The following is a 12,846-nucleotide window of genomic DNA, read 5'->3' as shown; positions in this document are numbered from 1 at the left end:
AATATTGTAAGTGTTGAAATATGACTTTATGCTTACTTGTTTGTTCTATTAGTTCGGTCATTGGAATAAGGGAGGTAACTCTGTCGGATACTATTTCCTATTCTAATTCATTTAGTTTTGAACAAGGAGAGCACAATATTTTTTTGACATTTTTAAACTACATATGTGAAAATGGATGAATATGGCAAGAGTGTTGATATGAGTAGTAGAAGTACCTTATATAGGTAGAAAGTCCCGACTCCGATTAGATCAATTTATTATAGGATTATATATATATATTAACTCGAGTATCACGTGTCATGCCATTGATGAAAACATTGAAATCATTGAAACCGAAACAAGTGTCAGAACCAGAACGTACTACTGGCGTCTGAAAATTGGCAGATTTTCTACACTTCCGAACATAGAATGGATACTGTAACGCCAGTCACCGGAATAAGGGAGATAACTCTGTAGTAAATATAAAATCACTGAGGGATTTATGTGTTACGTTTCGATGACTAGACAGTTATCTTATTCAGACTAAGTTTAAAGGGAAATGACTTCGTCCATAGAGTTTGGTAACTCTTTTTCTCCCTGGAACACCACTGAAAAAGTCACAGTGATTCATAGCGGATTACAGGTTTTTATTACAGGTATTTGACACTTAAACATATTTTAAAAATACTTAAAAAAGACTATATGTTCACGAAAACATTAGTATGTTTTGAATTAATGATGTTAAATTTATTGTGTTCCGGTTGGCAGCTCGTGGGAGAAGCCGATGACGTCACTAGGGCATGTTATCTTCGCACACAGTATTATAATACATGCTGTCAGTGGCTCTTTTCCAGTGATCTTTGAGAGTGTTATAGACAAAGTTACCATCATCCGATCCTTCCCAGTAAGTCTCTGACGTCACAGGTGTATGGCGGAGACCGTCCACCCACACCCACTGTCCACTTATCTTCTCCAGACCAAGCCAGAACTGGTCAGCATGACCGGCGGCTATAGAAAAATAGGAGTACACGTCATCATAATTTGAACGCATAAATCAACGACTTACAATAGACCGTTATCTAACAATACGAAATAACAAACGGTAACACATGATGGCAACTGAAGATGAGAAAGATAAGAAGGGAGAGTTTACTGAGGTTGTCCACTAAATAGATCGTTTTGTGTTGTTTTGATGAAAGAAAGTACGATCAGTATTGTATTGACATTGGTGAAGAACTTAAATTATAAAACAGACAGACGGATGAATGGATAGACAAACAGTTGATCAGTTTGATAAGGATAAGCATGTACCACGGTTAGAATAGTACTGATAATCAAAACCGTATTTTAAAGCGTCCTTGTATGTGGACAGCCTCCCTTTCAGATCTATCCACTTGAAAAATAGAATCTCATTATCTTATAACAAAAAAACCATATAAGGATTTGCAAAATATCATTTGTTTCCGCTTGAAGTATTTCAAGACAGACAGTAAAAGATTAGCTCTCTCATTGATGGCTGTAAGAGTGTGTTGTGATGACTAAATGAATCAAACAATACTATGCAGTACCCAAAACAACATTATGTACGCAGATTCAGTGTAGTACCATCAGCTTTGTCAGTGGCATGCCATCCTGCATGGTACCCGCTTGTTAGTTAGATTGATTGATATAATTTATATAAAATATTTATATAAAAATGTATTGTTTTTAAATAGATGTATTGTTTCGAATATGTTTTAAAGAGTTTCTCTACAATCAAGCAGTTACAAATGGAGAGTGATTTATATACTCATATCTAATGAATTAGCATAATGGAATTCAGATACACACACACACACACACGCACGCACCCACGCACGCATATATATATATATATATATATAGATATATAATAATACAAATGGTAAGAAGTAGAATTAACGAAATATTTGATATAAAATTATTCACAAATTCTACCTAGATTTCATATCGACACTCTTTTTTGTTATAAATCCGGTTGTAGCTTGGTACTTAAGGAAAAAAGTAGCCGATAAATCTCTGTATTACTTCATAGTCGCTTCGAAGCTTTGTAACACTTTCAATTGCGCTTCTGCTCTATTGCATAGTGTAACGTTTTAAACAATGTTGGTGACATTGGTAGACAGAATACATACAAAATAAATGCATTGGATTTTAATAGCACACATTTCGGCAAGTAAATCTTGTACAATGTTCCCGTGTGGTCAGATCATCTGATTTAGTCAATATGTTCTCAGTCAGCTGTTCCATAGTTGCTAAGGTCATTAACATAAAAAAGTGATATTCAATTAGTTATCAGTAAATATTTATAAATGGCCATTCATATAGCATTATCAGCAAGGTATCACGGAACAAGACAAATGATAAGTTTTGAACATCTTAAATACTTACATTCTAATGACTTTTAACTACGCTTTTATTGAGTAACATAATTACCTTGTAGCTTTTTATTGAGAAAAAGTTCTTCCTCTTCCGTTTCCAGATGAACTAAGTGTAGATTGGCCCTACCACACCTTGCCTTGGCCTCCGCCACTTTCTCGTCCTGCGTAAATTGGTAATAGCAGATTCGGTTAACCGGGTCGGCCACCACTATCTGGGCGTCCGCCATTTTGTTGCAGGTCAGAGTTGCTTAATGAGAAATATAATATGTATATTTGACAAGTGTTAATACATACATTCATACATACATACATAGAAACGAACGAATATTTCTACATGCCGACTACTACACATGTTATAAGTGACCACGTGACTATAACTATGCTTTGTTTGAAGTAACTTGTTATATCTTTAGGCAGGCTTCAGCTTTTCTTTACTATCATTTTCTGCTGTAGAAAAAAAATTTGTATTCTTATCTCCCTCATTACAACGGTAACTATCCCGAGTTATGTCGTATGGTACAAACTTCATCACATATAATTATCTTACGTGGTAAACCCGTTGTTAAATTGCTACTTCCAGTTGTTACCCAACTTCCTGTAGTAGAAGACTTTGCATCATCATAGGATAAGGGTTCAGTTTGCACCAACTGCTTTTTTCTGATCGCATATGTGCCAACGTCGGATGACTGGTATGAAGCTTGCGTTGTACCTACAGAACAAATTCCACAAGTCTTTCGACAGCGTTGTGCTATGTTTTGATCATCACACTGTAGCAATAAATCTATACAATTGTCTTTTTCATTGTCTTCACACACTGTCGTCGGCGCTTTCGATGTCATCGAAGTCATGTTTAATACGGACGAAGGCTGAGACGAAAATGTCGATGACACCTGAGTTGTAACTAGACTCTCTGACGTTGTACCTTCTGGTGTGCACAATCCGCACGTAAGTTTGCATTTCAGCGCCACACTGTAGCTGTCGCATTGATTGGCAAACACACAGAACTCGGCCGACATCTCGTCACAACACGTGTCAGTACAAGGTGCTGTCAACACAACAAGAATAACAAAGATCTTTATCTTTTGAGAAAATAGTTCATGATTTATTCAGATGATTGAACAGTTTGATAAAATATATATCTGTACAATTACTCATCAACTTTTTGAAATCAATGTCATTTCTAAATAAGCACAGGTATACTATTTAGTTGTGCGTCTTTTGTACAACACTTAAAAAGATTTTAGGATCAGTTTTAACAAATATCGATTAATACCTTACATAACTATTTGAAAAATGAAACTATTGTTATATCTCTTGGGTATTTTGAATAACATCAACATTTTAAGTAAGTAAATTATATTTCATAATCACTGAACACACCAGTAGATGGCGAAAATGTCAGTCCATTAGTTGTTGTAGTGACGACCTCTGGTGTTAGGGTAACATGTGGGACGGTGCCAGGACTGTATGTAAATGGTATTTGCGTTGTCTCTATAAACAAATGTAAAGACAAAATTTCAAATCATGTAAGCTTGATAAAAACTGCGTCTCTTAACATGGGTAATTACAAAATGACTTCAATATATAGATAATGAAATATATGATAATAATAACCATGTTTTTCATATCAGAACGTGATATTTTTTATCAATATATATTTAGCAATTAGGACTCTTGAATTCAAAGTTTTTTCGAAAAATGAAATAATAACGCACATCTAATAAAACCACTGATTTGTGTAATTAGGTATTTATATATATAATATATTCCTAGAGTTAAAACCTACTGAGCGAAATCAAAAATAAAAGCTAGCTTATGAGTATTTTTGTATGATATAAATGCTACTAAGGATACACTAGTGATGACATATATATGTCTTACCGACAGGAACGTCTTTGTCACAGTATCCGCATTTCTTTCGACATTTTAGGATAATATCAGGATTGTAACATTGTGGTTGAAGATAGTCACAGATCTCATCGTTAAATTCGTCAAAACAGTTTTGTGTCTCTGTTGACGGTGTTGTTGAATCCGCTTGTCGTTTTCTCACAACAATAGTGTTAGATACCTCCCCTTGCGCAGAATCAGTCGTTGTTTCCGTTTTGCTTGTTACAACACCTTCTGGTGTACACAACCCACACGTCAGTTTGCATTTGAGTGCCACACTGTAGCTGTCGCATTGATTGGCAAACACACAGAACTCGGCCGACATCTCGTCACAACATGTGTCAGTACAAGGTGCTGTCAACACAACAAGAACAACAAAGATCTTTATCTTTTGAGAAAACAGTTAATGATTTATTCAGATGATTGAAAAGTTTGATAAAATTAATATCTGTACAATTACTCATCAAGGTTTTAAAATCAGTGTCATTTCTAAATATGCCCAGGCATTCTATTCAGCTGTGTGTCTTTTGTACAACACTTAAAACAGATTTTAAGACCAATTTTAACAAATATCGATTAATACCTTACATAACCAATTGGAAAATGAAACTATTGTTAGATCACTTGGGTATTTGAATAACATCATAATTTTAAGTAAGAAAATTATATTTCATAATCACTGAACACACCAGTAGATGGCGAAAATGTCAGTCCATTAGTTGTTGTAGTGACGCCCTCTTGTGTTGTTGTAGTGACGACCCCTGGTGTTAGAGTATCATGTGGGACGGTACCAGGACTGTATGTAAATGGTGTTTGCGTTGTCTCTATAAACAGATATAAAGACAAAATTTCAAATCATGTAAGCTTGATAAAAATTGCGTCTCTTAACGTGGGCAAGTAAAATTGACTTCAATATATAGATAATGAAATATATGATAATAATAACCATGTTTTTTTCATATCAGAACGTGACATTTTTTATTAATATATATTTAGCAATTAGGACTCTTGGATTCAAAGCTCCTTGAAACATGAAATGATAACCACTGATTTGTGTAATTAGATTGTTATGTATATAATATATTCGTAGAGTTAAAACCAACTGAGCGAAATCAAAAATAAAAGCTAGCTTATAAGTATTTCTGTATGATATTAATGCTATTGAGGATATACTAGTGATGATATATATATGTCTTACCGACAGGAACGTCTTTGTCACAGTATCCGCATTTCTTTCGACATTTTAGGATAATATCAGGATTATAGCATTGTGGTTGAAGATAGTCACAGATCTCATCGTTAAATTCGTCAAAACAGTTTTGTGTCTCTGTTGACGGTGTTGTTGAATCCGCTTGTCGTTTTTTCACAACAATAGTGTTAGATACCTCCCCTTGCGCAGAATCAGTCGTTGTTTCCGTTTTGCTTGTTACAACACCTTCTGGTGTACACAACCCACACGTCAGTTTGCATTTCAGCGCCACACTGTAGCTGTCGCATTGATTGGCAAACACACAGAACTCGGCCGACATCTCGTCACAACATGTGTCAGTACAAGGGGCTAGGAATTGTATGATGATATAAATACAAAGGAACGTATCTTAGTATGAAAAGAATTGAATAAGCCCATCTAATATTTTAAATCGAATTTTCGATTTATGAATATATTTTAAACAATCTGTCTTATCCTCTAGAAAAAATCAATTGTATGCATTTGAAAACATACGAACATCCAATGTACTCATCACACAAAGTAAATATAAATGCTCAATGTAATAGAGGGGATGATATGGAACTACAAACACCTGCATCTGTTGTGTCTCATTCTGAGAATGATTTAATAGTTGGAATAGAAATTCAAGCTGTTCGTTATCGTACAAACTTACCACTGGATGGAGCAAATGTTAACCAGTTTGTTGTTGGCAAAGGTGTCGTGTAAGTGATTGGCAACGTAAGACCCCCTTGTGATGGCATGATAGTGGCGTGTTGCACGGTTCCAGGACTGTATGAAAATGTTTTTTGTGTTGTTGCTGAAAAACAAACGTTTGCTTGAAAAATAAACATTTACTTATAGAATTTGAAGGATAAAACTGAGACGGAAAGATAAAGGCAATGACGAAAATCGACGGAAATGAACGATATATTTTGACAATGGGAGACGCCCCTTTGAAACATTTGTGAAATAACGTCAGTTTGCGTAATATTTGGAAATAATTTCAACTTTTGAACTGCTCATTTGTTGCTGTCAGTTAAATAGTTACATTTGATCAGTGCGAAATAAGCGCTTCCTTTTCAGTGTGATATATTATCTGCCCATGATCTGCCTTGTAACGAAACGTTTAGTAGGTACAAAAGTAGAACGGAAATGTCAATATAAAAAAAGTCGATTTGTAATAAAACAAATCTTAAAAGTCCTATAAATAGAGCTGAAATGTACTGGAAAAGAAGTTCCAGTACGAAGAGTATTTAAACTGAATAGACATTGATTATATTCGATTAAGAAACAGTTACCGACAGGAATGTCTTTTCCACAATATCCACATGTACTTCTACATTTCCTGATGATATCTGGGTTGTAACATTGCGGCATTAGATAACCACATATCTCATCGTTGAATTCGTCGTAACAGTTTGCCGATAATGTAACCATTGTCTCCCTCATTCCACCAGATAATCGTCGGTTCAGTATTAAAGACTTTAAACTATGTCCTGAAATATATCATGTACACCACTACATGCTTTTACAAAAAACAAAAACAAAAAATTCTTATCAAGTGATTCCGTTTAAATTTTCAAATATGTTATCAGAAATATTGTTTACTATGCGATAGATAAGTCACAGACAATCAAGTCACAAGTTATTGTCAAGATAATGTCAAAGAATAGTACTGAATAATAATAACCCACCGTAAAATACGTTTTACAGAATGTTAACCATCACTTATCGAATACGTGTAATAGAATTATGAAAAGTCATTTTCCAATACGTATAAAGGAATTATAATAACCTATTGTCAAATACGTATCACAGTCCGAGCCACATACGTGTCAATGAAAAAAACAAAACATTGTCACACGAGTGCCAGAGAATGAAAACAAGACACTGTCAAATACGTATCACAGTATTATAACAAGTCCGAGTCACATACGTGTCAATGAAAAAAACAAAACATTGTCACACGAGTGCCAGAGAATGAAAACAAGACACTGTCGAACAAGTATCACAGAAAAATGCCACTATCAAATATGTGTCACAGAATGGTGAAAGTCAATGTCAATTAATTGCTACAGAATAAAACAGGTCATTGTGAAAATAAAAAAAAAAAAAAACGTCACCGTCAAATGTGTGTTACACGATTAATAAAAAGACAATGTCAAATTCTTGACAAGCGACTATAAATTACTGGACATAGAGAAATACTAATGAACATTCAAATACGAGTAATAGAATGATTACAAATTGCTGCCAAGCACGTGTCACTGAATAAAAAACGAGTCATGTTGAATCAAATGTCATGGAATAATTACAGACCACTGTCAAATATGTGCCAAAGAATGATAATACGTCACTGCCAAATGCGTGTCTTTGAAAAATAAAAATTCGTCAAATACATGTGTCACAAAATCAAATAAGTCAATGCCTAATACGTGTCACAGTGTTATAACAAGGCATGCCTGATACGTGACTTAGAACAATAACAAGGCACTGTCAAATACGTGTCATAGAATAATAAGAAACCAGTGTCAAATGCGTGTCACATAATTATGAAAAAGAAACTGTCAAATATCTAATAAACCACTATAAATTACGACTCAAGCCATATTCAAATACGTGTCACAGAACTACAGGAACTCACTGTCAAAGCAGTATCATAGAATATGAACAGGGCATGGTCAAATACATGTCAAAGAATATAAATTCACTGTCAGAATGATAAAAAAATACTTTCCAATACGTATCACAGAATGATATTAAGTCACCGACAGATATATGTCAAAATGACAACGAATCACTGGTAAATGCGTGCTAAAGAATAATCACAAGTTAATTTCAAATACATGTCAGAGGATTAAAAACACGACACTGTCAAACAGAAATCATAGACTAATGACAAGGCACTGTCAAATACTTGTCACAGGATGATAACCAGTTATTGTTAAGTGTCAAACAATCCCCTTGCTCTGATCATACCGTCTGGGTTCAGACCTGGAGTCGTGGTCATGTTTCGTGCTTCTGGTAAAAGTTTCAGGCTTTACCAGATATTTGTACAACATATAAAACGTTTGGACAGGAGGATTCAATGTAAAAATTACCACGAAGAGAAAATATATACTTTTTCCTGAACAGCCCATCTCGTCCGAGCCGTCAGAACAATCTTCCACAGCGTCACATCGCCAGCTCGTGGGGACGCAAGACCCTGTTTGACACTGGAACTCTTTTGTGTTACATGTATGACTTTCTGTTGGGAACATAATATCATTCCTTTTTTTTTTGTTACGAAAAAACATATTGAAATGTGTGATATATGCGGTATGAAGATAAGACAGATGAAAAAAAGTAATATAGTTGATCGCCTTGGTCGATCTAAAAATGTGTGTTTAGATATAGAGCATGTACGTCAATTGATCTCAACTATTCAGTAACACAGAACGTTTTATTTCAAATGAAAGCAAACAATATTTTTTATCACATAAAACAAATATATCACAATTTCACAGGAGTTGAAGCAAAACACATGAATTTTGCACCATATTCATTTTATGACACAGCAAATGAAAAACGCTCCAAGGTGTATAACACTAGTGACATATACGAAAAAATATTACAAGGACGAATTAATGAGATATGAAATGGTATGTGAACAATTATGTATTTTTTGACATACCACAATTAGCTTCGTCACTTCCATCAGAACAATCCCTGTCGTGGTCACAAACGAAAGTCTCGGGAAGACAATGTCCATTATTGCATAAAAATCCTTGACACGACTGCGTCTCTGTAGAGTGAAATGTAGAAGTTGCTTCAGTGTTTTTTTTTTTAAAATATACAGAAACGTTAACATTGTGTTTAAAACCAGCTTCAACTGCAGTCTTAAAGATTAATTCTATCGCAAATAGAACCATTCATTTGTTAAAATCCAAGCACTCGTTTTGTTACTTACATTGAGTCCCAAATTAAATAGGCATTACTATAAGCGTGACTGACATACCATAGGCACGTTAAACCATATGAAAGCTACATACATGTATACAGCTAACTATATTTTTATTTCCAAATTGTGTAAAGTTTCAGATGTGCAGTGAGTGGTTATACAATTTTAGTTAATTTCGAACTTTTTAATATATGCATATGTTGCAAATCAAAAACGATAACGTTCAAAAATTGCCATGGAATAAATTGAAAAAGGAAGATCGCTGGCAGCAAAAAAATAAGATATTGACATCTATTCAGCTCAGATGTCAGTCACAAATAAAGACCTTCTGGCAGGTGTGTACAAACGGTATCTATTGAAATACAGCTTTTGAATCATAATTTTTCAGAGCTTGTTGATAACTCATTATGTAATCATTGATTGCTACATTACTTATTTAGAGAGTACGATTGTTTAAAAAAAGGTGTCCGACGTTTCAAAAGAGTATAGTTCAAAGTGGCATTGGAGCAAACAAATTATAACAATAATTGATGTCAAACAGGATATTGTTCCGATTGTTTTACCCTTTGTAGTGTTAGGCGTTGGTACAGTTGTTCCGCCACATAAACCACAACTTTTCCGACACATTATCAAAGCAGATTCAGTATCGTTACAAATGTCTATGGATGATATCAGCGAATCACATGTTGAGTTCATGTCGCCACATTCACCGTTTGATGGTACTCCAACATCAGGTGATGACGCCTTGACAGGTAATGCCGTCACCAAAATTGTTGATATTGGTGTTGCTGTTTTAGTTGTTTTTACGTCGATCAAAGGCTGTATAGTTTTAACATTTGCTGAAAGAGGTGCATTCCATAAATATATATCACGTTTTGTTTCGTGTAGCCATGGGTTCAGTTATTCATGAGGAGACCATAACAGGGTGCAAGACATGTTAGCTACTTGATGTTTGTAATTACAACGTCATGCCAAGTTATTGTAATTTTTGCAAAATTGTAACGTCATATAACCGATCATTTGGAATGAAGTCTAGGTAACAGAAAAGATATATTGTTTTAGAAATGTCAGCTGAGGTGTCATATGACCTACGTGATGTTATCTGTCAAACAGGCTCGATTGCTCCAGGGAAATCTCATGTAAACAAACCATGTTGTCAAAATAGATAGAAAATCTGTCAAATTGATAGAAGTGAAGACGGCAATTTTTGATACGTGAGAGATGTTGAAATAAAGGAACATAACTGATTCGAGATGTGTTTGTAAAAGGTACGAAAAACAGTCGTCGACAAAGAAACCGACCAACGAGGACAAACGGCCTTTTTTAGTTGAAAGAGAACTTAAGAAAGAATATATGTGAAGATTAGACCCACGTTCTCTCACATTTTCCTTCGGAAGAAGACGGTGAAAAAACTTTAGCATGGTGTTTGGGAAAAGCCTTTCCATAGACCTGTATTGAAAATCTTAAATACTTTCCGAAGAAAGTTAGATAATATGTATCGCTGTGTATATATATTCCCTTCTTTAACCTGTATAATGTATCGTAATACTGACACTATGTGCATGATGTTTCAAGGTTAAAAATACAAATGTCGAAAAACATATTGGTGTGTAGGATGACAAACTTGATCCTGGTTTTCTCAATATTTCGTAAATAGTTCGAACCGTTTCCCAAACGACAAAGATCCTGTACATCGGACATAACAGTATGTCGACTTTACAGTCTTCACAGTCTCTTACGATTATCACAGCAGCCCAAACGGACCAGGAATATCAGGTTTTTTTTTAACTAACACCTATGCTTTCTCCAAATCTTATTATATTAAAAATAACTACCAATCATATCTTGAAAATTAGCTATAGCAACGACGCTGAAATTCCCAGTTGCAGAAAATGGAAACACGATCTACTTTAATATTGAGTAGTTTGTGTATTAAACTCATATTGTAGAGATTTTCATTGTATCGTGTATTCCTTTCCTCTAGGTATGAGATTTTAGATATTCGTCACAAAATTTGGCTAAGTAAAAACTTGTTATGAGATGGAATTTGCTTAATATTCTCTTCTTACGTATACCATAGTTAAAGTATTAGCAAATCAAAGTAATAATTTTTACTTGACAAGAAAATGTCAAAACTACTCGATTAGTTAATACACGGAAAAGGTAAAAAAAATAGTGCTATAACGGTCCAAAAATAGTGGTACTGAAACGTAAGCGTTAGCATAACTTCTAGAGATAATATTTGATGTAGTATTTATAGTGGCGGATACGATGTGAAAGCTTACAGGTGCATTCTTTTTCATCAGTTCCATCAATACAATCTTCTACCGAATCACACCGCCACAGCGAAGGAATACATGACCCTGTTCCACACTCAAACTCATTCTGCGAACAGGCATTGTGGTCTGGCGATCAAATAAAACGAACATTAACAATTCATTTCAAAACGAAATATTTGACTATGTTTTATACATCAATATTTTATGTAGACTATTGACATATAATACCCAACGATTCAAAAACAACTGTTCGAAAACAGGAATGTTACAACAAATATTGGAAACATGACATGAGTATTCGATACATCATGTATATGAAAGATCATATATATACAAGCAGAACTCACTCTGTGTGGGATATTTGTAGTAACATTGACAGTATTAAAGGTATGTTTACTAGTTCTATACTAATATATGTGCAAATTATGTAAATATGAAGAAAAAAATACAATCGTTCAATGAAGGTAAGCGAAACAGGGTCGTCCTCCAAGAGGAGGCTACGCTGTTAAAACCAACTTTTGTTACAGGATCAGAGTGATTGGGGGATTACAATAGTGATTGTTACAAACTCTTGATAGAAAATAACCGCTGTTTGCGTGATTTACGACAGTATGATAATGTCCTCATTAAGATTTCCTCAAGACTCAAGCCGACTATGAATGGATAAAATATTACAACCATGCAACAATAAACTGACATCGTGTTATTATTTCAAATACATGTGTATTATACATTGATATCAGGACTATATCTAGATACGATTAAGAAATGCCATTTGAATTGTGCGATATATATTTCTTTAAGTTTTATTTTAATAATACAATATAAAATAACAAGAGGCCCAAAGGGCCTTAACGGTCACCTGAGGAATATATGTCAATAATCTGGGGATTTTAAAATGTTGCAAAAATGTAACAACACTTGTGCAGGACCGTGTGTAAAACATCTGTACCATGTTTGAACATGATCCACCCAGCGGTTCTTGAGAGGAAGTACAAAATGCCTTAGCCAAACAGAGGCCAGGGTGGCCATCTTGGATTTTGAATCGCCCCAAAAAGTTAAAACACTTGCCAGGACCTTGTGTAGAACATTCGTATCAAGTTTCCCCCTTTTCCCCCTCCGGGGGCCCCTATTGAAGCGACTTCCCATGGA

The 12,846-nt window shown here is 34.7% G+C and overlaps 1 protein-coding gene across 1 annotated transcript; it reads right to left on the bottom strand.

Annotated features, from left to right (window-relative positions):
• Window positions 1-772: 772 nt before the first annotated feature.
• LOC132547816 (uncharacterized) lies at window positions 773-5,794 on the bottom strand. Its single transcript, XM_060211621.1, has 7 exons — window positions 5,464-5,794; window positions 4,955-5,089; window positions 4,260-4,619; window positions 3,759-3,869; window positions 2,926-3,423; window positions 2,434-2,625; window positions 773-987 (listed from the first exon to the last, which is right to left on the bottom strand). The coding sequence occupies exons 1-7, from the start codon at window positions 5,792-5,794 to the stop codon at window positions 773-775; spliced, it is 1,842 nt and encodes a 613-aa protein (XP_060067604.1).
• Window positions 5,795-12,846: the final 7,052 nt, after the last annotated feature.

This window comes from Ylistrum balloti, unplaced genomic scaffold (genome assembly GCF_031769215.1).
Source record: "Ylistrum balloti isolate Yb309-2 unplaced genomic scaffold, AGI_CSIRO_Ybal_v1 Utg369614, whole genome shotgun sequence".
In the NCBI taxonomy this organism is placed as follows: domain Eukaryota; kingdom Metazoa; phylum Mollusca; class Bivalvia; order Pectinida; family Pectinidae; genus Ylistrum; species Ylistrum balloti.
This window is presented reverse-complemented; position numbering and strand designations above follow the sequence as displayed.